Consider the following 26,622-nt stretch of genomic DNA (forward strand, 5'->3'; position numbering starts at 1 on the left):
TTTGTAGAATACCAAAAAAGTTTATTAAGTGCTTTGCTGAGACTCCCAGAAATATTAATTAAGTCTGTGAGCGGGGGTTGGAATTCCAGTGTAGGGAAAGGTAACTTAACTAGGCTGATGTGTACACAGTTAAATGGTGAGTATTAAGGAACCTTGTTGTTCCCTTTACTGTCTGGTTTGCATTTAGTACTTAAGATCTTGGACAGATATTAAAAAGGACAGAAAAATATGGTTACTTTTTACACAGCCACCTAAACATTACCATAAAAAACACCCACTGTGTTTTTTATCAGTCATGCAACAGTTTGCTTTAAAATATATTATTTTATTTATTAAACTCTTAAATATTCAACAAAATAAAAACTGGGGTTAGGAAGAGAACATAAGAGAAAATGCAAGGATTTTTCAACATGATTATGGAGTTATATCAGCATATCCACGACACTCAAAGAGGAGCAGTCATGCAAGCACTATTATATTTTCCCCCACCATAGCCTTGACAACAAACGCAAGCAAGCAAGCAAAAAGAAAATCCCACAGCAAGCTTGGACACTAGACACATTTCTTAACACATATCTAAACATCCATAGTGTCTAAAAATTAAAATGCACAGAGATGGTGGATGCTTTTCAAGCTAAACATCGACATAGTGTTTTGTTTTTAAAGGCAGGTGTTTAAGAGGTACAAAGGCACCAAAACTGGCAGTTATTTCTGTAGTATATATTATCATAGTTGAATCCTCCACACCCCAAGTTTGCACCTTGATCCTTGTGCTGTTTTAAACAGCAAAATAAAAATTATCATTCTGCATTATTTCAGGTTGGCAATGACATTCACACTTGTGCTTATATGTATACTGGCAGCCTATTCTAGTCACCTCAACACATCCCACCTTCATAATTCATCAGGGTGGATGTGTTTTACCTTTAGCTGGTAGCAGGGGAAATTTATTTCCAGAATCAGCCTGCTATGTTACTTAATCCAATACCTTTATATCCATGTTTTGTAGGAAGATCCCTTACCAGCATAAGAAGAATATATAATTTTAAATGATATTGACTAAGAGATCAATGATTAACGGGTTCCATAGAAACATCCTGGGACAGGTAACAATTTTGTATAAAACGAGGGTTATGACACTACTCCCTGTGGCAGCTATAGTTGCACCAGCTCTCAGTTTTGTAAATAAAAGATCACACATTGGTACAATTCATCTCTGCTCAGGAGTTCTTAATAGGCAGGTCTTTTAAAAAAACAGAGCTATATTTTTCCTTACTTTATCTTCGTAAAAAGAAAATCCATTGGCTGTTCTCTATCTATGCAGTAAAGAGGTAGTTATGACCAGATGCTTATCACTACACACCTTCCAGATAAAAGGGGGAAATAAATACAATTACTAAAAATGTAAGCAGTGTGCTATCAACATTTCCAAGTTAAAATCACAAATCACTATATCTAGCACAGGTGTGGTGCGATAGAGCTGCTCCCCATCAGTGCCATTTAGCTGGAGAGCAATGCTTTCAGCTGTGAAAAGAAACACTCATGCAAATTGTAGGTGGCATCACCTGTGGTTCATAATACTGAAAGGAAAAAAGAAAGAAAGAAAGCTCCAGAGGCAATCAATTTGGAAATACACAGTTCTGTGCAAAAGCTGTAAAAGGACCAGCTACAAGGAATTGGGGAGGGGATTCCTGGATTCTCTTCCAAAGGTCTTTTCTAAGAATCCCCTGTAGCAGCCAATGCTGTTGGACTACAACTCCCATCATCCCCTGCTCGCATGTCCAAAGCTTGGAGATAATGGGAACTGTAGTCCAACAACGTATGAACTACATTGGCTACTCCCTAAGAGTATGTAGCCAGAACATGGACCCAATAGAGGTGAACCACAAACTAAGGTGACAAAATATCTGAACAGGTAGTGTACCTACTATAAACCCACTGAGCCCAGAACAGCTGGTTATCCAGAATACCTTGGGTGGCAATTCAAACAGGTTAGCCTGCATTCTCATAAGAGGACATCAATTTTGGCACAAGATTGTATCATTAAATGTGTTCAAGTTTGTACAAATAAAACAATTCTATTTAGAATAATCAATATTTCCTCCTTTAGAGGAGCATTCACATTATGAGGTCTTATATGTCATGGAAGGAAAGCTTGGTTCTGTTCCAGTTAGAAGATTAGTCAGAGGGTAGTGGCTTCCTCTCTGTTTAAATGGAGAGCAAAAACTGGGTTTCTCAAGCTTTGTTGACATAGGTTGCTTTAGTCTTCATCATTTGGTGCATAAGAAAATCCCAAAAAAGCATCTGTTGCACTGCAACTACTGGTAGCAAAGTCGGGGGTACGGATGATGGAGCTGGAGACCGCTTCCTGAGTAAATTCTGGGTCAAAATGCCGTAGATCAGCAGGACCAGCCTTGAAAAGGAACAGCAAGTTATTTTTTCTCTATTCTGCAAGCCTCAGCTTATGACAGCAATACTAATACTGTTTTTTATTATTATCAATGAGAGAGGAGATGGTAACATAGGAAGATCCCTGCTGGATCAGACCAAAGGCCTGTCAAGTCCAGCATTGTATTTTCCACTTTGGCCAACCAGATACCTGCTGAAAGCCCACAGACAGGACACGAGGGCAATTGTTATGTTATGTGAAGCCTGAGCAAACTATGGCTCTTCTAAACCAGAACTGGATACTATTTCCAACCCTGGTTGAGAGGCAAATGATATTATGCAACCCCAATGACCAACACATGGCTATGATGCTTGGACTTGGCCAGCATATTGCAAGCTTAGCTCCGATTCCTGCATCACAAGTGGTTGGACTAGATGGCCATCAGAATCCCCTCCAACTCTACAATCCTATGAAGTCAGGAAGCTCCCTGACCAGTTATATCAGGCATGAGGAACCTGTGGCATTCCAGATGTTGTTGTTGCATGCCGGCTCCCCCTGGCCCCAATGAGCATGGCCAATGGACAAAGAGGGTGGGATTTATAGTCCAGCAACATCTGAAGAACCACAAGTTACCATGCCTTGGATTGTATGATCTTGGGGAGAGGTGGAGGTTCTGCCCCAGAAATCCTAAAAGAAGATGGAGCAGGTGATCTCTTTAAGCATTTCTTAATGTTCCATCAGGATCCTCCCCCAACTGCGGAATTCCATCAAGCTCTAGGAAAGGGGAAGATGGGACAACAAGGGCTCTCCATTGGCTCCACTGAAAATACTAGCAACTCTTGGCTCATGCTATCCAAATTGTTCAATTCCAGCTGGTTATTACAAAAAGAAGCAGTGCCTGAACTTGCTACCTTGCTACCCCATCCATTTTCCTCTTGTGTCTTTTTAGACTGCAGGCTTGATGGCAGGAACTGTCTTACCCCTTGCTATCTGTAAGCTGCTCTAGAAGCATTTTCTCCTGAAAAGCGGGATAAAACAGCTCAAAATAAATAATGCCCAGTCTCTATTCAGCGTTACGAAATAGAAAACTTTCCACTTACCACTTTAGGGTCAAATGGAGGTGTGATCCTCTTACTGTACAAGTCGTCCCAGTTTATTGGACTGAAGAACACGTGGTTCTTTATCTCAAGCTGTGAAGAAAATGAATGTCACTCCAGAGTAAGCCATAAATTCTTAGAACTTAGATGTTGGGCACATTCACTTGTATCTACTCACAAAAACCTGTACGTTTAAATTTCCATGCATCCCCACCCCCCTCAAAAAAAACAGCACCACCATGGCCATCTCTCAGCTCATCTGAGATCTCTTAAGCATTTCCCTTCTGCAGAGCTCAGGTGAACACAACTTTCTGTAAACACAGTCAGCAATATGTATTTGCAGGCATATCATTTCCAAAAACAGTACATTAATCAAGAGAAAGCAGCACCGACATACGAAATCAAGCTGCAATGTGGGCAAAGCAAGAAATGCATATGAAAATGTCGACATATTTTCAAGTATCATAGTATGCAAGGAAAGCGATCACTAGCAGCCAATTAAATACTGCTAACTATGAAAGTTAGCAGTAGCCCTCTGTACTGAATGTGTTGCCTACTCTGATCTTATCCCCATACTGCTTCTCCTCGTCCAGACATCCTTTTTATGGTGCATTCATGATGATTTGTGCTCATGATGGTATCAGAGCAGTTATACGTGGTCCTGCTTTCAAAAGCTTTGGTGTGTACATACTGGGTGGTATTCAGCTATTTCAGTTTTTACTCAGAGTAAACCCATTGAAATTACTGGGCATAACTTAGCCATGTTCACTCATTTCAGTGAGTCTGCTGTAAGTAAAACTTAGTTGAATACCACTCATTGCTTCATTTTCAATCAGTGCATATCTCATAAATACCTGCTGTGGTATAAAATGTCCCCATGTTTTTGGTCCCACTTTTGTTGCATCAAAGTGCAATAGTGCCCTTCCAGATAGCAATAATAGAGTAACATTGGAGGAACACTGCGAAACAACTAATATAGCAGAATGATATGTGAATGAGTCTGTATAAGGTAAAGGTAAAGGTACCCCTGCCCGTACGGGCCAGTCTTGCCAGACTCTGGGGTTGTGCACCCATCTCACTTAAGAGGCCAGGGGCCAGCGCTGTCCGGAGACACTTCCGGGTCACATGGCCAGTGTGACATCGCTGCTCTGGCGAGCCAGAGCTGCACACGGAAACGCCGTTTACCTTCCCGCTAGAAAGCGGTCCCTATTTATCTACTTGCACCCGGAGGTGCTTTCGAACTGCTAGGTTGGCAGGCGCTGGGACCGAGCAACAGGAGTGCACCCCGCAGCAGGGATTCGAACCGCCGACCTTTCGATCAGCAAGTCCTAGGCGCTGAGGCTTTAACCCACAGCGCCACCTGTGTCCCGAGTCTGTATAAACCCACCACTAAAGTACTGTTATTGTGCCCATGGCATGATGGAGAATATATCCACATTTTAAAAAAAATACCAGTCTGGAGGAGTTATTATCCTTGGAGTTATTATCACTGCTGCTAACAGGAATGGGAAAAGGAATGGGAAAAGAATTTCAGTTCAGTTCACATTTAAAAGTGAATCTATTTCATTCACCCTTTCCAATGCACCCAAAGAATTCGCACTTCTACAAATTTTGCAGTGCAGTTCTCCAGTCAAATAATGTGTGCAAAATTTGCATATACTAGGGCAAAGCGTGCATAAAAATGCATATATTAAGGAAAACAAGATGCAAAATGCATTTTGGTTTGCAAAAATATTAGGAGAAATTCCATACAAATGTGTTGGGAGAAATTCATGCTAAAATGCCAATTAATTTTCATGATGCCTTTTTTTTATGTAAACTGATGCGAAAGACTGAATTTAATGACGGAAAATGAGAAATTGAGAGAAACCAAGACTGACAGATTCACCCACTGCTAGCTGCTAATATGAAACATTGATTACACAGCAGCAGCAGAGTCTCTAGTCCCCTAAAACATAGAAATGACATGGTCACATCTTAGGGGTTTTGCAATCAATGCAAGGCAGAAGGACAAAAGTGAAGGAGGTGGAGACAACCTGACAAGAGAGCAGCAAAGATGACAGGGGACAGTGCAGATCAGCCAATAACTGACAAAGAAAATGGGAGGCTGCAGGTGCTTCAACAGGTGTTGAAATATTGCTCTCTCAGGGAAGGATGAAATTCTTAGCGAAAACAAGGAATGAGTAATGGTGACTAGCGCTCTAAACGTACAAAGTCTGTCTTGGCTCCCAGCCTCTTCTTCTGATCTTTATGGAGAAGTCCCTGCAGGATATCGCAAGCTGCTATGGTCTTGGTTCCTTGAATCTGAAGTGGCTTGTGCAGAATATTATCATACATCTGAGACACATCCCGGCTGTAAAACGGAGGCTGATAGGAGAGAAGTGGGAGGGGAGAAGAAGAAGAAGGAGAAAAGTCAAGTTGCATAAGCATGCATTGCAATATTGCAGAGACATCAAATTCATGCTAGTTGTTTTTTTCCTACAGTTCAACAGGAGAGCTAGGAAACGGAGGGGATAGTACTTCTTAAATTTTTGTTTGGAATGTTTCAGATAAATCCTCAGTTGCTTAGCAATGACTAAGCATGCAGTCCACAGCTTGCTCTGTTTTATTAACGCAACCTCAGTCTAACCTACATTCAAGCAAAAGGTAGCAAACACAGCTGGGAATCATATAATTACGGTTCATATATGGTGCACCAATTTGTGACACTGTTTGCAACAGATTGCTACAAACACAAATCAACAGTCAGATACAGGGCAGTGTCTGCAGCTGCTGAACGATCAACTTTTGTACCCAAAACATAGCTATGCCTGGGCTAATTGAGCTAATTCCACTGGCACAGAGGAGTAAGGAGGAGCCAGACTCGTGTCAATAGTGTAAGACTAGTGTGAGTTAGCATATGACAAACTTCTGCTGGATCAAAGTCCAGTGTTCTGTTCCCACAAGTGCCTAAGGGAAGCTTGCAAGGATGACATGATTGCAATAGCCCTCTCTTACGTGTGATTCACAGCAAATGGTATTTAGAGGCAGGCATATTGCACCTATGGGGTCACGAAGAGTCGGACACAACTAAACAACAACAACATATTGCATCTGATACTGGAGGCAATGTAGCCACCATAACCAGTAGCCATCAGAAGCCTGTGAATTTGTCGAAGTCCCTTTTCAAGCTGTCCAAGTTGGTGACCATTGCCACACCTTGTGGTAGCAAATTCCGTATTCAAACTTTGTTGTTTCTGTGCTTCCTGTGTCTCCCCAACATTCAGCTTCATTGAATGTCTCTGGATTATAGCATTATTAAAGAGGCCGGGGGTGGGGTGGACTTCTTCCCGGAGAGCTGAAAGTGGCTTGAATGAGGGATCATTGTAAATGGGTATAAACACCTCTGCTTTTTGCATCTGGTTAAACAGGATGGCAGCTTTTTCTGTTGCTCCAAACCACCTGTAAAAGCCGTTTGTCCCACTGTTGCCTGTGGTCTAAATCGGCTTGCCCACAGCTTAGGATTCTCTTTCAAACCACTTTCAGCACTTGAACTGTTGCCTGCAAAAGCAACGTCAGTTTTTGAAAGCTCACCAAACCAAACAACATTTCGTAGAGAACAGCTCCAAGGCACCACCAGTCTACAGTTCTGTCATAGGGCTGTTTCTTCAGCACTTCTGGAGCCAAATACTGTGAAAGGACAAGAAGATTTAAAAACAGAGCACACCACCACGAAGTGTCCCAGTAACTTTCCAGAAGCCACATAGGTAAGGTGAAAAAGGTAGAGGACCCCTCGATGGTTAAGTTGAGTCAAAGGCGTCTATGGGGTTGCGGCGCTCATCTCGCTTTCAGACCAAAGGAGGCAGGGTTTATCCACAGACAGCTTTCCAGCAGGACTAAACTGCTTCTGGCGCAATGGGACACCGTGATGGAAGCCAGAGCACACGGAAACGCCGTTTACCTTCCCGCCGCAGCGGTACCTATTTATCTACTTGCACTGAGGTGCTTTTGAACTGCTAGGTTGGCAGGAGCTGGGACAGAGCAACGGGAGCTCACCCCATCACAGGGATTTGAACTGCCGACCTTCCGATCAGCAAGCCCAAGAGGCTCAGTGGTTTAGACCACAGCGTCACATATGTATCCTTGATTGGTAGCCCAGCAACATCTGGAGGATTCAATCTTCTTTATGTGACAGACTGTTGCCTCGTGTTTTCAAATGAAAACATACAACTCCCACCATCCCTGTCCATTGGCCACGCTGGCTGGGTTTGATGGGAGGCCAACAACATTTGTAGGGCCACAAGTTCCCTACCCCTGTTATTAACATTAGTGCTTCTAAATTTTTACTGAAGTAGGGGGTAGGGAGGAAAAAGGATAGGAGAAATTCAACCCATCCAGTTTCAAGTTAAGTTGAACAACCCTTTTTTGTTTTTGCTGTGGCTTGTTAAAAGATTACCCAGCATGTTTTAAATGGGAGCATAGCCTCACACCTCCAATTCAGGCCTTACTTCATAGTTTTGACACTTTCAGCTCCTCTTAACAGAATTATAAGTTACTTCAGCTCATGATGTTCACTGTCCCTACAGAGTTCACACAACTGGCAGAGAAGAGAAGGGGACCAATTTGCAGCTTCAGATTCAGTCCTTTGACTGTTGTTTGTTTTAGATTTAGAGCAGATGTCCTCTGTTAAGTTGTAGGTGAACATATCAGACGACACAGCGATTCTTCAAACAGCTCTTGTTTATTCACAGGCCAGAATAGAACTAAACTGAAGGGTTCAGCCAGCCTGCTTATATAGAGCTCCACTACAACAACACAGTAACCACTTTCTGTAACTATCCAATCACTGAACGTCACTTTCAATCCCTTATTTGCATATGTGGACCTGAATAAAAACTATCTACAGTATCCCCCTGCTGGCCCAGGGTGAGAACTTCAGTACATAACATCTTCAACTTTTGGGGGCCAGGTAGCACATTAAGAAATGTAAGTAAGTGTCATGGGCACCACAGAATACCCATTTCACATATGGAAAAAGGGCAAACAATAAGCAAAACATCTACCCACACTTCAAAACAAACACAGATTTTTTTAAAAAACAGCAACCCCCAAACAAAAAGCACCTTCCAACAAACAGCCAACCCCCGAAAAACCAAAGCAGTCAAAACATCCTGCAACACCCCCCACAAAAAAATCAGGCAAAACAAATGGGCAAGCAGAAAACAGGCAATGCATTTCCATATGGGTCCCATAATAGCATGGGTATCTGGCTGTTACTTGCATTTCATTTTCCATAAATCTTACTGTCACTTATTCTAAAAAAAGAAAAAAAGAACGAACACCTAACCTGAATTAAAAATAAATAAATCACAACTTGAGAGGGGCAGAGGGCTTTGGCAGGTACCAAGGGGTGTCTGATAGTACCACAATGCCCATGACCACAAAGTTTCGTGATCCCAGATTTAGAGAATTGCATTGTGTGCCATGGCACAACAACATCGGTAGGGGCTACTCCGTGTAAGCCTACAGGACTAAAAAGCCTACTCAGCTGGCACAGTCCATTCTCAGTGGTGGTGCTCAGTTCCTTGGAAAAGTCAAAGCAGAGACGAAATCACCTATTGAAACACATAGACGTGTTTTCATAATCATACCTCTGGGGTGCCGCAGAAAGTAGATGTTGTTTCCTCTGGCTCCATTCCTTCTTTGCAAAGTCCAAAATCAGTCAGTACAACATGGCCCTAAAAGAAAAAGGAGAAATACTGAGCTCCTTAGGAAGCTGTATTCCATATTTTGCCACTTTTGCATTCCTATTTGACTTGGTTGTCCCAGTATAATTACAAAACTTTTCCTACCAACAAATAACAACTGAAGTAGATCACACAGTGATGCGCAAGAATCCATAAATACATACCTGGCAATCCAAGAGAATATTTTCAGGTTTCAAGTCCCTAAAGAAAGGAGGAAAGAGAATAAGGGAGGTGGGAATATGGTGATTAAAATCTGGTGGGATTTCAGGGAATCCTCCTCTCCAGCTTCAAGTGCTTAGATGTATCTGTCAAAAGAATTACATCTTGCAGATTCCAAAAAGTCTCCAAAGTTACCTTTCACATGCCAATGAAATCAGTTTTCTTATACACTTGCTTTATTTTCTAGCGTTTCTAGACCATCTGTTCATTGGCACAATGTTTGGTCATTATGCCACACTTTTTAGTGCAGACATCCTGCTACTCTTCTAACCTTGAAGGGGCCAATAAAAAAGTGATGGAAAATTGCACTGCTGTGTAAGACTCCAGCTCCCATCAGCCCATGCCAACATGGCCAGTTGCCAGGAATAATGGGAGCTGTAGTCCAACAACAAGAGGGGTATAGGTTTCCCACCCCCCTGTTAAGTGGCTCTGGGGTGGGAAAGAAACACATTAGGACAAACAGGGAATGGTTAGTGATATGGAGGATTGCCTCTTGACCACTACTAATCTAGTTCATCAACTCTTTAGTGGCCGAGGTGGGGTGGGGAGGTTGACATTCCAAACTTTTCTTTATTTAAAAAAAGAAGAGTTAAAATTTTATATTCTTTAAAGGCAACACTATTCTGGAAAAAAAATACACTCCAACCTTAATGTATCACAGCAGCAGCAGCATTATTGAAATTGCTTCCTATGAAACATCTTAATATATCTTACTAAAGCTACCTACTGTTATTGCAAAAATACTGTACCGATAGATGATGTTCAGTGAATGGAGGTAGCCCACCGCACTGGCCATTTCAGCTGCATAGAATCGGGCTCGAGGTTCACAGAAGCAACGTTCTCTTTGCAAATGGAAGAAGAGCTATGAACCAAGATGGGAGAATTTGAGGCTGGAGAAAACTTATTCCGTAAGTACCTCTATGCCTGAATCAAGAGACTTAACAGGTTGCTTATAACAGGGTTTTGGATTTGACACACTTTCCTCAGAAAACAGCTTCATTATTCCACACTCATGGAATACCAAGTATTCAGTATTCAACCCGGTGCCCTATTCCTCGGCTACTTCAGGAACACAGCAACCTGGTGCCCTCCAGATGTTTTGAACCTCAACTCTTCCCATCAGAGATGCAGTACAAGACATCTGGATGCACTGGGCTGGGGAAATTATGTAGCTTATATAAATTATGTAATTAATTACATACATTATGTTGTCATTATGTTGTTCTACACCATTCATTTCAGTGCAAATGGGGGGGGGGGGAGAGAATGCAATCAGTGATGTATCATTTGCAAGAACAACAATAAATATCAATCACATTCAGTAGACCAATTTCCATTCCTGATACGGGATGAAAAAGTGACCACAAGCAATTTCTTCACCTGTTTCCATTTTCGTTGGAATTCTCTAACATCCCTCACTGTCCCTTTTCCCTTGTCTGTCATGTTTTGTTAAGATTGTAAGCCTGCTGGCAGGGACTGCCTTATTTTGATTGTTTGTAAGATTCTTTGGGAGATATTTTGGCTGAAGAGTGGTGTACAAATGGTCTAAATGAATGAATAAGTAAGTAGTCCTAAGATTGAAAAAGTTGAAGACCACAGGGGTACAGCGTATTAAATATGATAACTAGAACTGAACATATGCCAAATCATTCAGAAGACTTTTAATATTGCACCTATTCACATTGAAGGTAAAGCCCAGAATGATAGCACTGACAGAACCCAATGCTCTGCGTGATGCAAAAAACTGACACTCACTCACCTCTCCTCCATTTACATAGTCCAGTACAAAGTATAGTTTCTCTTTGGTCTGGAAGGAATAGTGGAGCCCCACAAGGAAAGGGTGTTTCACATTCTTCAGGAGCACATTGCGTTCTGCCATTATGTGATTTTGCTATGAAGAACCGAGACAGAGAGAGAAAGAGAGGGAGGGAGGAAGGGCTAAGTTCACAGATCAAGTTTTGTTTTGTTTCAAAATTAAATTCACTACAGTCACACACATATACATAAATGTCTTTAGCAAAGCCTAACAGCAACTTCAAGGGAAGGAGGAATTTTAAATGGATCTCTGGCATGGGAGAAAATGGTTACACCCCCTCCCTCCCCCCGAGTGAGAGCTGGGGTCCTAACTGGAGCCATGGATGGGATTTTCTGAAAATCTTAATGATCAGCTTCTATACACCAATTTTATTTTTCTAATTCCCACCTTACTCTTTGATCTCAACAAGAAGAGAGGGGGGTTGTTTTGCTGGCTCCAACAAAAATGCAAAATATTCTCGTATATTATTTGCATTATTATACATACATACAACAATGCATACAACTGTATGAAAATGCTCATTATACTACAAGGGCTGACTCTCATGCATATGACAAGTATAATGTATGTATAATTTTGCATATAATTAGTCAGGCTTTAAAAAGAAAAATAAATGCATGGGTGCTCAGACATAAGCAGAAGCTCAATGAAGCACAGTCAGGTTTGAAATGGATTTGAAATGGATTCTTTTTCCATCCCTGAGACCCCCACAAGTGCAATTTATAGAGTAAAAGAAAGAAAGAAGAACAATTCATTCATCTACAAGGGACACATTTAGTGTTGTGTGCAGTTTGGCCCTCAGACCAATGTGATGCAGTTCACCAATGGCAGACCATGTTTTTTGGTTAGGATAGAGGCTGGATCTAGACACAAGCAAAAAACGTTTCAGGAAAACGCATTGTAACGTGTTGTAAACTTCGTAATGTGAAATAACGTTGCTGAAAGACAGAACTCCACAGCGCCATCTAGTGTCACAGTGTTATAATGCATTTTAAACACTTTTTTTTTAAAGAATGTAGCTGACTCCAGGGAGATGGCAAGTATAAAATAGCTCTCAAAGCCCAGAAATTATTCACCTGAAGAGCTATTAAGAGTTGTGCTCCTGCAGATATAGACACAGATAGAATCTCTCACGCACACACAGAGAGGGGGGCACGATATACAGAGCATAGGGAGAGAGTAATAAAACTCATTTGTTGAAAGTCCTTTGAAATATACCTCTTTTTTCTTGAGAATAGATTTCTTCTGCAGAACTTTCACAGCATAGAACCTCCCATCAGATTTGCGTTTTGCCAAAAGGACCTGAAGCGGGATTGAAAAACCGAGGGGGTAAAAGAAGTGTCCAGCTTTCATGTCCTTAACTAATTGGTCAGTGTTTTATGTTCACATTACAGTGGCATGCCAAGTTGGCAGCTGCACAATGTACAGGGCAGGGAGACTTTGCTTCCTCCATTGTGCCAATCAGCAGGCCCCATTCCGAGGAACAATTTAGTGTTGGTGTTGGGGTGAATCGATGCATAACTGAACATCTTTTGGATTTCCAATAATCAAGAGCAGCAGCAGCTTATCACTAATTAATCCATTGCACACAGTAACTGCTCCCTACCTTAGGCACAAAAGTAAAATTGAAAAGAGAATGGCATTGAAACTTCTTAATACGACTTTCATTATTAAAATGGGCCCTTTAAAGGTATCAGTGAGATGCTGTGAGAGAGCATGTCAGGCTAAGACTTAGGGAGTTCTAGTTCAAATGCCTGCTAAGCCATAATGGTCACTTAACAGGATGGTTAAGAAGATAAAGATGGGGCCTGGGTTCAGCACCCTGAGTCCCTTGAAGGATCTGTTCTCCAGATTGCATTCTAGCTCCTTACTTTAAGATGGCAAAAGGGAGCGGCAGACTAAAGAGCAGGAATAGCAATAACAAATGGGGAGGGGAAGAATCACATTGTGGGTACAAATGCTAGAATTTAGGGCACCAGTTCAAAAGCACCAGAAGCCATGCATATGAAAGCAAAGTGGGAAAAGAAATGGGATGATGGTTGCCACGTGTCATTGACACAGTAATGAAAGTAAATAAATAAAATTCTTGCAAACTAGGCCACTTACTTTTCCAAAGCTACCTTTGCCAATTATCTTTAGGAAGTCAAAATCTGTTGGCTTGGCACTGTTAGAAAAAGGAAACAGAGTAAAAAAACACAAAGCTCTTTTCTTCAGTCAGCTAGATTCTCCCCACCGCAACCCTTCCTCAATTCTGTCATTCTGTCCTGGCAGATAAAGACCACAGCTAAGGTTTATTCAGAGTGGAGATTAATGGAAATGTTCATTAATTTCAATAGGTCTATTCTGAGTAAACATCAGCTGACTACCACTACCATTCTTACAGACATTCACCTCTTCATAACCAGATAACCTGCTATTCTCTTGGGTGATTGTTTGGCTAAGAGTTCAACTAGTGCATTTTTGTGGCTTAAGGTACATATTTAGGAAAACCACGCAGAAAATAGGAGCAAAAGTTTCAGATACAAACACAGTAAAATAATCTCTCACATGGAAATGATAGAAAGGATATTTGCGTTAATGGCTATTGTATTAGGGATTATCTGTATACACAAACCTGAAGCCCTCTTTGCTTCCAAACTTGAGTACCAGGGCTGAGGAATCTGTGACCCTCCAGATGTAGTTGGACTCCAACTCCCATCAACCCTGAAAATTTGCCAGGCTGACTGGCAGCTGGTGGGAGCTGGGAGCTAAACAGCAGCTGAAGGGCTGCAGCTACCCACCCCTGCTGGAAATGCTAATTATTAGGAGTAGATGAGCATGAGGGATCGTAACATGGATTCCAAAGCTGTCCTACTCCACACAAATCTGTTTCAGAGCTCCTAGAACTGTATCAACAACAACAACATTTCTATCTGGCTCTTCCTTCCAAACAAATCCAAAACAACACCAGGGATGGGCAGAATATAGATCTCTGGGTGATCCATAGTAGATCACCAAAGATTTTGGATTCCCAATTCTTTTAACAATACAGTAGGAGCTTTCTCCTAAATTAGTCCACTATAACAAAGAAATCTGAGGCTGGAGGGGATACCCAGAATGTGTTTGAAAAGCCCATCAGCTCAGCACTGCAAACAAATGTCTAGCCTAAAGTGCACCCAGATGTGCCCTCTTCCTCAATTCTATATGAATCTCTGTCCCTTGTCTCTAAGCCACTGTTTTGTATTTCGATCCAGCTAGTGGATCTTGGGGTTCTAGGGGAAAAGCAAAGCAGATGTTCTCAAGCTTGATGCCCACCCATCTTTGTAGGAGACAACTCACAGCCAGAGAACGAAGGAGCGACTGGGGATTTCACAAACCCAGGTTTCCCAAAGTATTAAAGCTGACCCACAATCTCTGATCAAGAGTGTAGTTAGAGCTCTTCGTCTCTCCCCAGTAAAAGAAGATTGGCTTGTCTTGATACTAAGGCTTTATATTTCATTGTTTGAGAGATGTATGTGCTGGGGTTACACAGCTTGTGGGGGTGGGCAACAGGAGGACAAATGCATTTTTAGGAGGATAAATAGATCACACAATTTTTGGGATAAGTGGGGATGTTTCCCTTGAGGCTGTGCTTTTGTTGCAGGAATGTCGTTGCAATAACCAATTGCATTCGATTTTCTTCACAGAAACACAGATTTTTTTCCTTCACAGTTAGTACATCCATTGCTGTTGTGTGACTGCAATATAGTATGTCCCAAGCACCTACTGAGTTAAGGGTTGTGACAAGAATAGTGAGAACAAGCAAATACCCCAATCGATGCTGTTATGCAACCTTTATGAACAATATTGATTTGTTGCACACAATATAAATGTCTTAATTTGAGGAAGCGCTTTTGTTTTAGTGACATTGCATTTTCCCAGCTCTCAAACTGCAATATGTCATTGCTGGAAATACGTGATCCCCCCCACAGCTAACAGTGGCACAGCTACCTGGAGTGCTGGTAGGAGTGGGGTTTCATGTATTTTGACCATATACTGGCTAGTGTCTGTGATGTCACCAAGGTACAATAAAACTCCCACCATTACCCTGTCTTGCCTACAATCCAACACTTTGCTTTTGCAAACAGAAGATGTATTCAGGAGCTCCAGACATCTCAGAAGAGCAAATTAAGGAAAGTGAAGTAGAGTTTCATTGCATTTCTTAACCTTGCAAAATGTGTTGACTTTTGCATGCACTTACTTGGGGTTGGCGGGACGCAGGTGGCGCTGTGGGTTAAAGCCTCAGCGCCTAGGACTTGCCGATCGAAAGGTCGGCGGTTCGAATCCCTGCGGCGGGGTGCGCTCCCGCTGCTCGGTCCCAGCGCCTGCCAATCTAGCAGTTCGAAAGCACCTCCGGGTGCAAGTAGATAAATAGGGACCGCTTACCAGCGGGAAGGTAAACGGCGTTTCCGTGTGCGGCTCTGGCTCGCCAGAGCATCGATGTCACGCTGGCCACGTGACCCGGAAGTGTCTCCGGACAGCGCTGGCCCCTGGCCTCTTAAGTGAGATGGGCGCACAACCCCAGAGTCTGTCAAGACTGGCCCGTACGGGCAGGGGTACCTTTACCTTTACCTTACTTGGGGTTAGTGCACTTACTTGGGGTTAGCAGAAGGTCCAAGGTTGATGTTGTCCGTTGGCGATGAAGGCTGAAAAATGACAGAAGTACAGAGCTGATGTTAGCTAAGACCGCCAGGGTTGAGCAACAGTGTGAGAGAAGGTGGAGCTTTCTGGTACAGTAAATACATACCAGCACAGCCTACTGCAATGGATGAGGCTTTTCAGTCCCCCTCCCCACAGACACTCTTGGACAGGTAAGGAACTGAGCTTCTTAAAATTCTCCACCTTCATATTTGAACTATCTAAATACATTTAAGAAAGAAGGTACCTGGACCTTACCTGGCTGTCAACTTGGCTTTTGGAACGGTCCATTAAGGTGGCAACCCTTTCAGCACTGTGAAAAACAAGACAACAGTCAGTTTCGGAGATGTGGAGAGCAGGGCAACTCTAGCCTCTGCCTCAACAGGGAGAGCCCTCAAGTCGCAGATGTTATTCTAACTTAGAGGGATAAGTTGTCAGCCATAGGTGGAAAAATAACACCTGAGGGAGCGGTTTATTAAGTGTGTATTCTATCAAGCCCATAACTGAGATTTTATTATTACTGAATACAGATGATGTAACCCGCCCATCTGACTGGCAAGACAGTGCGCAGGCAGGTAGGGTCTCAGCCGGCATACCAGATGGACACAGAATTAACCCCTCTCCTGTCTCCATGCAAGACAGTAAGAAACAAAACCATCAGCAGCAAAATAGTTATCTGTCCTCCTTCCTGCTTTTAGCACACAGTAGCTGGTACTATAGATGTGATGTTTATGCATGCTGTGCTATTTCTGATGCCATATCTCCATTCTAGGTGCCTTAATTAGGGGCCAAAGTCCACACAATGCCAGTGTCATTTTCAAAGTTTAAAAGCAGCCCCTGGGAGCTGGCAAAATTGAATCAAGGGGAAGGGTCCAACCCTTCTCCATCTGTAGCATTTTGCTGATCAAAGGCTACCTCCAAGTGGCAATTAGTCCCCCTTATTAGTTGGTGGGAGATAAACATTCATATTGTACATTCCTTTCCCCCCACCACCAAATAAGGAATATCAGCCAACAAAACCAGGTGACACAAACTGTAGCACATGAATATAAACAAAGTGAATATTCATCCCCCTTACTGATATGCTGATAGGAAGAACCAGTGGCGTAGCGTGGGTTGTCAGGCAAGTAATTTGCGCCCCTAACCTGTGGATTTGCGCCCCCTAACCCGTGGATTTGCGCCCCCTAACCCTAACCCCCAGATGTTGCGCCCGGTGTGGCCGGCCCCCCCTGCACCCCCCACGCTACGCCACTGGGAAAAACACTCTTGCTATTAAAGCCCCAGGGGAAATCCTGACCATCAAGCTTCCCCTTCTACCTAGCAGGAAAGTTACAAGACAAAACCTTTTGACATTTAATACTCTCTCCACCCCTCTCCACAAGAGATTGCGAGGCAGCCCAAACCCCTTCCCTTATTTTGTAAGTCCTACAGTTGCACAGAAGCCCCTTATTTCAAAGCATGCTGTGAATAGACATCACCGCTCAAAAGGATCTCATTTTGAAACATCTCATTTAGCAGCGTTACTTACATCTGCATGAGTAAAAGCCTTCATCAGAAGCAGAGTTGAGCAACAAAGCCATACTGAGCAACAAGTCCCAGTTTGTGCAAGAGATGCTTCCCTCTGCAACACACCCCGTGCCAGCCAGCTCAATTCACTGCTTATTGCTTGTGGGAGATTATGATCAAGCTCAGCTTTAAAGCGACAGTGACCCCCTAATAGAAAGAGCCTTATACTCACTAGGAACTCAGTCTGGAACTGGAGGTCTTGATCGTCTGTTCTAACCTCTCTCGCCCGTGCTTTATGAGATCTACAGGAAAGGGAGGAGGAAAAAGTTAGCAAACTGTTCCACTGGCAGCAATCACAAGAAATACACACAGAGATACATTTGTTCTGAACTGACCTTGCCCTTCTCATGCATCCACCCACAAAACAAAATAAGCAAACTTTATTGGAGCTAGGGAAGAGACTCAGTTGCTGCAAAAGGAAGCTTCTAACCTGATTCGGACAGGAGTGCAGAAGCAAAATTCGGAAACCAGCGAGTGATGTCCTGTAAACGACAGCCTCTCTTTCCAAGGATACTACCCGGGATTGTCCTGCCTTTCTGTGAGACACAGATCACAAGGCAGAGGAGCTGCCCCTTTGATACATCATACTTGGCACAAGCTCAGTCCCTCTCATTCAAAGCTTTCCAAGCATTTTACGAACATGCATTGCGCATCACAGCACAAGCACTATCCTCCTTTCTCAAAGGAGAATGCTGAAATGCCCAGGTCAGTGAGACATTCAGTAGACTTGTATAGATTTTGCTGCAATTGTTGTGGTTGTCTATTAAAGAGTGGTGAACAGAACTGGGCTGGCTTGTTTCGTTTTAGTGCATTAACACAACCTATTCACAGAAGCGAGGAAAGTTCCTATGCAAGTTAAATTTACCTTAAGAGTGAAATTGACTGGACCAGAAGTTTCTTCCAGTCCAATCAAGAAGCCTCACCAGGATAACCTAAAGGAAGCCATCTAGTTAAGAAAACTCGCCTTTTCTTCTACAATCACAGTTCCTCCCGCCCTGCCATTATAGCTGCAGTTATATTGACAATGCTGGATCAAGGCCAATGTCACAGAAGGAGGAAGAGAGAGAGAAAAACATAAAAGCAGGCTTTTAAAAAATCCCTTCCCTCCTATGTGCAAATATGCAATGGACAATGAAGAATCTGAATGGTCACCAAACTGGATGACTTTAAAACTGAATTAAACAGATTTGTGGAGAATAAGGCTACTATTACTGGCCACTAGTCATTCTCTGGATTCCAGCTGCTGAGAAACATGAGTGAATGAGCGCTACTGCCCTTCTTTATTTTATAAAGTTCTCCCATGCGATATTTGCCTGGTCTTTTATTTTGTCTCTTCCAATAAAGGACAGAACAGCGTCTCCGAATATTTAACTAGTGAAACCTACTGTGGAATTTGTTTTGCCCACATTTTGTCATAATAAAGACAGCAATAAAATAAGACTGCTGGTCTGATGCCCTGAGAAAGGAGCATCAAAACAAACTTATTCAGAAGACAGTTTTGCTATGGGAAAAACACAAAGAAACCCATTGTACTTTGACTCAAGAGCTTGAAGAATTAAAAAAAGGGTTCTTCTACTCCAGCATTCTGCTTGTAGCAATAACCAGCAACATGCCCTGGAATTTCAGGCAAGGCATGATATAGTACCACACTCTATTTGCTCCCAGCAACAGTACACTGCAGCTAACCATGGAGGCCCCATTTGTCATTGACCATATTCAATGACAGAACCTAGTATTGTGTGTGCATCAATTCTCTGATCAATGAAAACTTAAATGGCACACAATGTATTCATGTTCTCTATCCATATGTACAGGCTGAGCATAAGTGAAGACAGGGGTGCCAACTTGAATAAAATATTGGAAGGGGGGCAGGTAAGCCCTGCCATGCATAATCAATCACAAGATGTGATGGACACAAACCATAAGTTTCACTCCAGCTGCAACTTTACGGTGAAAAATTTCACATGGAGTCCACTAAAGCCTCACTTTCCCAGACTGCTCTGGTCCACATCCATCTTTATTAGGATTCCATCCTGACTTGGATAAACTTCACGTTCATCACCAACTGTCCTCCTACAATGTAACTGGGATCCAGCCTAGGGACAGGCAAATAAGTCATTTTCAGTTTCTCTCAACATCTCATTTCTCTAATCTTAAACTGAGTTATGTACATTTCCACAGAAATTTGCCACGGTTAAAAGAAAATCACAAGAATGTCAACATTTTTACTGTGAATCTCCCCTAATAAACACATTTTCATGAATATTAATGCATACTTTTCCATCTTGATCACTGAGATCCTTTCAAGGGGCACTACTTGCATTTCCCCACTCTTAATATTGGCGGAAAGAACCTCAGGGGAGTAAGCGATTGGCAGGAATCATTCTCTCATTGTTTTAGACATCTCCAAAAAAATACTGTCATTCAGACAGGACTCTGCAATGAGAATTTCTTTTCACCAACCAATATTTACTGATGTTTTTATTGCGCTTATTGCAATTTTGTAAGATGCACATCGCCTTGCTGTATCCTCTAGGCAAGCTGGAGGCATTATCGGAGTTCAAGGATACATTCCAGTTAGGAAAAAAACCACTCAAGGAGGGTGCATCTCAGGGCCTGTGTGAGAGCTGTGATTTGGGGAGAGTGGGAGTGAGTGAGGAGTGGGAGTGAGAAGAGTAGCCAAGGGTGAATCTCCAGGGCAAAAGTGCACTAGAGGGATGTATTTGGCCCCTGGGCTCAAATCTCCCCACCCCTGTTCCCCACTGACTCTCACCATGGTTTGAGAGTCCTACCTGGAGATTCTAGGAACCTGGGATCATTTGCAAGCGACACATGTGCTCTACCCTGAACTGCAGAGCCCCGCCTTAGTGATCACATTGGGTCCCCCAAACATTTTCAATTGGAAAATCTTTCTATGCAAATCACAGTAATCTCCACTGGAAAATTTACATTAGAGTGGTCTAATGTTGCAGGTTGGTTTCACGTGCATTCAGTAAACCAAGCTGACAACTTTGAAATTGCCAAGCTTGCCTAATACAGTGGTACCTCGGGTTACAGACGCTTCAGGTTACAGACGCTTCAGGTTACAGACTCCGCTAACCCAGAAATAGTACCTCAGGTTAAGAACTTTGTTTCAGGGTGAGAACAGAAATTGTGCTCCGGCGGCAGCAAGAGGCCCAATTAGCTAAAGTGGTGCTTCAGGTTAAGAATAGTTTCAGGTTAAGAACGGACCTCCAGAACGAATTAAGTTCTTAACCAGAGGTACCACTGTATTGCATTTGCAAATGGCATCCGTTCATTGTTCCTAAGAAGAGAAGAAGACTTTGGATTTGATATTTCGCTTTGTCACTATCCAAAGGAGTCTCAAAGCGGCTAACATTATCTTTTCCCTTCCTCCCCCACAACAATAAAATTGTTAATAAATTAATGAAACACAAACTTCATAGAATCATATTAAATAAACACTGGGGGGGGGTAGATTCCATTTGGGGAAAATTTTCTACCCCCAAATCCCTGAGCCTTCCTGTAAGTCAGCTAAAGTGCCCCAACATTTTAGCTTTTCATCATACGGAAAGTGCTCCCACCTCTTGATGCTGTTTGTCTTTTTCAATTCTACAGCCAAATGCAGCCACACCAGATATTTTTCTGCAGACATTACAATACTGGCTGTTTAATTTTCATTCCCCTCCTTACTCATCCCTAGCATGGAATGTATCTTTCCTTTGCTGCCAAACACCTTCTTGACATTTCCTTACTAACCAACATGATGACCCCAACAGCAATTTCCCAAGCAGTTACAGTTCAGATCCTATCAGTGTACAGTATACCTAAAGTTGGAAACACTGGTCCCAATAAGCCTCACTTTGCAGTTCAAACGCCCATGCCATTGTGCTGCCCTTTTCATTGACTGAAAAAAAGGGAAGAAATCTCTTCAAGGATCAAGATACAGCTTAATATTTGTATATCAACATACACAGACCCCACTTTAACAGCTAGTGTTTTCTCAAACCACACTTAAAACCAGCCCATTGATTCCAAGCTTATAATAAATCAATTGAGAAAAGAATCAGTTTACAATACAATTCCTACCTTACAAGAAAAAGGCAGCCTCAAAGTCTCATTCTGCAAGCTTCCCCAAACCCCCACCCCTCTCTTGCCCGATTATCATCCGCCTTACTGCATCATCTAACCTAGATTGTAAACTTCAAACACAGATCTCATCTGCAGCTTACCCAAGAAGCACTAACTTTCACTTCAAGATGACAAGCACTGAGCTATTTTCTACTGCTACTCCAGAGGGAGAGCCGTGCCTAGTCTGTTACAGCACATGCAAAAGGGTCTCACAAGTGCGAGCATTAATATATTTAAAAGTCAGAGTTAAATATTATGTCCAAAGCTCATGTTCTTGGAAAGGCATTTTTAAATATTAAGGGGTTGCCCACTGGCACCTAGACGCACACAACCAATGATATTGCTAGTGCTGTTGCCCAGTTTTCAGTAGGAGGATTCACAGCAGATTTTCTTTTCTTTTTTTACACCAAGGTCACCTTCATAACTTCTAGGCACATATGTAGCCCAGTTTCACCCTGGACTTTGTCTTCACATAAACTAATACTGTACAAGCCTGCAGCTTAAGTGAGTCAGAACTGCCTGGTCCATTATTATTATTATTAATTTATTTATTTATTTATTTATTTATTTATTTATTTATTTATTTATTTATACCCATCTGGCTGGGTTTCAGCAGCCACTATGGGCGGCTCCCAACAGAATATTAAAAACATGATAAAACATTAAAAACTTCCCTAAACAGGGATGCCTTCAGATGTCTTCTAAAAGTCAGATAGTTGTTTATTTCCTTGACATCTGATGGGAGGGCGTTCCACAGGGTGGGCTCCACTACTGAGAAGGCCCTCTGCCTGGTTCCTTACTACTTACCTTTGCATTAGTCAGGAGGAGGAGGAAGCAGCAGCAGGTGTTGGAAAGAATTATTATTAGATTTGTATATCACCCTTCATCCAAAGATGAGTGGTTCACAACAGAAAAATACAAAACGAGAAGACAAGCAGACCAAGGCAAGCCAGTACTAGAATTATCACACTTTTTTCCTAGCCATGGGCTCCTAAAGCACTTAATAGTTAAAATCTACTGCAACACAATGTAATGTGTTTGTGGGTGCCAGACACCCTAAATTCCTGGGTCCAGTAGGGGTTAGAATTTAATCAAGCCAAAATTTAAAATAGAAGTCAAGACAGTTGGTGATGGGGCATTAGGAAGAAAAAGGTAATGAGCTGTTAGGAGAGCCAGATGGCAAGCAGGTGAGACCTTGGCTCAGATGTAGTGTTGAAGACAAAGCAGAGTTGGAAAGAGAGTTTTAGAGTTCGCTGTGATATGACCTGGAGGGAAAAGGTTACACACTGGTAAAGGCAGAAAGCTGAAAAAAGGGTCAGAGCACAATGGCTGAGGTTTTGAATCCACGGCTGCAGCTTTGGGAAAAGAAAGACCTTCTTGGATTGTTGTTGCTGTGAACACCTCCATCGTAGGCTCAGGTTGTATATAAGTGTAAATAAACTATATATCATATATCACTGTGCCTCATTTCCAAAAGAAAACACAGACCCTAGGTAAGAAGAAGAGTTTGGATTTGATATCCCACTACCCTAAGGAGTCTCAAAGCGGCTAACATTCTCCTTTCCCTTCCTCCCCCACAACAAACACTCTGTGAGGTGAGTGGGGCTGAGAGACTTCAGAGAAGTGTGACTAGCCTAAGGTCACCCAGCAGCTGCATGTGGAGGAGCGGAGACGCGAACCCAGTTCACCAGATTACGAGTCCACCGCTCTTAATCACTACACCACGCTGGTAAGCGCCTGAAACCCCAGGGTCTCGTTTCTCCTATAGCCACAGCCCTAGATTCAACAGAAGTTAACCATTGTGCTTTGACCCTCTCTGCAGCTTGCTATTGTTACCAGCCTGCAACCTCTTCCGCCTCTAGACCACATCACGGCCAACTCTTAACTCTGCAACCACACCAACCTGCTCAACACCTGATGCCATATAGAATATGAGATCTGGGGCAGGTACAGTCAGCTGTAAAGAAACAATTGGAAGCTTAATGTATGCCCTAGATTGGTTTTTGAGGAGCAGGGTTTTCTGACAGAGCCGACAGTGAGCACCTTTGAAGTTGTCCCTTTGCAGATATGGTTCAAATTTAAACCACACCTGCAAATGCACAAAGTGGGGCTAAAGACAGTTCTACACCTCTGCAGAAAATCATGAACTGTCTGTATCTACACTCCAACATTTGACTCACTATTCGCCTTATCTTGAGCAAACTGGGATACAGTTAGAAATCCAGCAGTGGCATATTTCCTATCACAATTTCAGTGCCATGCCTTGTTCCACTTGTCGAGGTTCCTTTGCCACTTGAAGTAGTTCATAAGCACTACTTATCCTCACCACAGAATTAAACAAGCTTACTTAGCTTGCGTGTAAATCTTGCATGTAATATCTCCCACATCTCGATGCTTTCCTACATCACAGTCCTGTGGACCCTCCTGTCTGAATTATGGAAATAAATGGAATTAAATCTGTGCAGATGGCAACATTGCCAAATTGTAAATTAAATGTAAGAGTAAGGAACAGAGAAATAAGCACACACCTGTCAACCTGTCACAGCTTCTGTCAGGTGAGTGAACATCCTGGTTGAGTAAAGAAAACAAGCAAGTTGCTAGCTGCTTTCAAATAACCTGCAAGCCATTCTCTGTCATGCTACCCAAAGCGGCTTTTCTAAAGCCACCAGTTGAGATTCCTGTATTGCAAGGGACTGGACTTGATGACCCAGGTGCTTTCCCAACACTACAATTCTATGAAATAATAAACATGGGGATTATTTCACTTCACTTTGATGTGTTTTATCCTTTGGAAGTTTTTATTTCAAGCTTTTCTCCTTAGCCACAAGGGTGTGAGATATGTTGAATATTCGCTTTGATGAAGTAAAATCAATGCAAATATTAATTTCCATTTTGCCTCACTGGAATTCTGCCTGGGCCTCAGCATGCTCAGAGAAACCGGCAGCCTGTGTTGTTCTGCACAGCTCAAGGTCGTGGCCTGGGGTGGGGTGAGTGGCAGAACCTGATTAACAACTGCTTCCTGTAGCCCCAGGTGTAGAACTCGGCACTCACATCCTCTCTAGTCCCACCACTCTGTTCAGCACAGTTGGGTCCATGTTCTGCACAGCATGGGATATAAATCCAATACATGCTCCTTGAAACTACTGGGAGAGGGCAGAAAAGGATTTTCTCATTGCCAGATTTGCACACAAGCTAAGTAAGCTACGGCTTATTCGGATTATGAAGGGCCTCTAAATAACAATGGAAGGCGGCTAAATTTCAAGATTTCCACAAAAGAAAGTGTTTTCTGTTATGTGCAAAATACACACAGTGCTTGTTGCATTTCCCCTTCCATTTAGTAAGCACTAAACTGGGTATGTGTAACTGTTACTGCACGATTGCACATTAAAATTTTAATATATGCAAGGTAAAATAAATCAATCACAGTGTTTTTTCTTTTAAAGGGGATTTGTATGCAAATAGGTAATTGAGAGAGCAGGGGGGTGATGCTGTTGTGATGCCGCTGTGTTGAGGCAGAGGTGTATGCCAAACCATCTAACATGACGATGCCCAAATCCAGGACACAATCTTGAAATCCTGCACAAGTCATGTGACCTGCATGAGATTGTGGACCTGGAAAAAGTGCTTTTCCAAAATGGTCGCTGTGCTCTTGTGGGAAAAATGGGATGTCCCAGTTTTACTGGGACAGTTGATGGGTGTGGTATGCTAGAGGAAGGGATGGGTTTTTAAAAATTTGTTTCTGTTCTTGTTTTTATTTGGTATTTTGTCTTCTCATTTTCTATTTTTATGCTGTGAAACGCCCTGTGATCTTCAGATGAAGGGCAGTATACAAGTTTAATAAAAAAATTAATAATAAAAAATAAGTATTCCCACCATTGTGAAATCATTGGCTCCCTCCATGTGTGAGAGGTACATAAAACCAGTTAAAAAGCAACTGCACTGGTTGCCAGCTTGCTTCTGGGCCCAATTCAAGGTACTCACATTAGGAGTTGAAGCCCTAAACAACTTAGGTCCCAAATATCTGAAAGGCTGCCTATGAACTCACACACATTACAATAATGACAAAGCTCAGCTGTGTCAGAAGTGGTTGAGTAGGAACTGATTTGTGGCTTCTTCTGATAACAGACAAAATTGGTAAGGTATTTGGGGAAATGGGCACTCCTGTACAATGCAAGAAATTCATGGGGGTGGGAAACAAGGCTCCATCACTAAGTAGCAGGAAGATGGGACACCTCAAACTAGGTCAATTATATAATATTTTTGTGTAAAAAACTGAGAAAGTTACAGAGTGAGGGACGCTGTGCAAATTGCTCCCTCTCTGCATGAATATGAGGGAAATTGCTTGTCTGGACCTACCTTATGTGCCTCCTTTCATATATTTTAAGAGCTGCTTGCCACTTAAAGAGGTATTGCACATTCTAGCACCAGTCACCCCCTCCCACTCAAGTCAAGAAGGTCCAGCCCCAAGGGCCTTCTGGCGGTTCCCTCCCTGCGAGATGTGAGATTAGGGAACCAGGCAGAGGGCCTTCTTGGTAGTGGCACCCGCCCTGTGGAACACCCTCTCATCAGATGTCAAGGAAATAAACAACTATCTGACTTTTAGAAGACATCTGAAGGCAGCCCGGTTTAGGGAAGTTTTTAATGTCTGATGTTTTATTTTGTTCTTAATCTGTTGGGAGCCACCCAGAGTGGTTGGGGAAACCCAGCCAGATGGGTGGGGTACAAATAAATTATTATTATTAACCTGTTATCTGAAATTACTGCACTCAAAGTGGCCTTGCATCAGACACAATAAAACAATAAAATTTGTTACATGAATCGTCAAAGCCAACAACCACAGATGAATACAATACTCAGTTCCTAACTATTATACCAGAACAACTAACACTACTTTGATGACAGCATTCACTAGAGAGTTACAGATAGTTACCCAAGCAATTAAAGAAAAACATTCAAGAGAAGCCAGCAATAAAAATACAATTAAGCTGAGATAAAAACGTAACAGGTACAATGAGGGTATTA

General features: G+C 42.4%; 1 protein-coding gene across 6 annotated transcripts in view; it reads right to left on the bottom strand.

The window, feature by feature from the left end:
• The window catches only part of SGK2 (serum/glucocorticoid regulated kinase 2), a 34,336-nt gene continuing 7,714 nt past the window's right edge, over positions 1-26,622 (bottom strand). For 4 of the 6 annotated variants that reach the window (XM_081917114.1, XM_081917116.1, XM_081917115.1 and 1 more), the window contains 13 exons: positions 17,642-17,711; positions 16,162-16,216; positions 15,862-15,911; positions 13,354-13,411; positions 12,466-12,549; positions 11,191-11,322; positions 10,181-10,293; positions 9,377-9,413; positions 9,117-9,203; positions 7,060-7,155; positions 5,698-5,853; positions 3,490-3,579; positions 1-2,413 (listed from right to left, as the gene is read on the bottom strand). In XM_081917114.1, the coding sequence (XP_081773240.1) occupies positions 2,261-2,413; positions 3,490-3,579; positions 5,698-5,853; positions 7,060-7,155; positions 9,117-9,203; positions 9,377-9,413; positions 10,181-10,293; positions 11,191-11,322; positions 12,466-12,549; positions 13,354-13,411; positions 15,862-15,911; positions 16,162-16,216; positions 17,642-17,711 (1,181 nt within the window). In that variant the 3' untranslated portion in view covers positions 1-2,260. Of the gene's footprint in view, positions 2,414-3,489; positions 3,580-5,697; positions 5,854-7,059; positions 7,156-9,116; positions 9,204-9,376; positions 9,414-10,180; positions 10,294-11,190; positions 11,323-12,465; positions 12,550-13,353; positions 13,412-15,861; positions 15,912-16,161; positions 16,217-17,431; positions 17,582-17,641; positions 17,712-17,899; positions 18,693-26,622 lie in introns of those variants that run through there. The other 2 variants (XM_081917119.1, XM_081917118.1) reach the window with 2 other exon arrangements.

This window comes from Podarcis melisellensis (assembly GCF_964234715.1).
Source record: "Podarcis melisellensis genome assembly, chromosome: 6".
Taxonomy (NCBI): Eukaryota; Metazoa; Chordata; class Lepidosauria; order Squamata; family Lacertidae; genus Podarcis; species Podarcis melisellensis.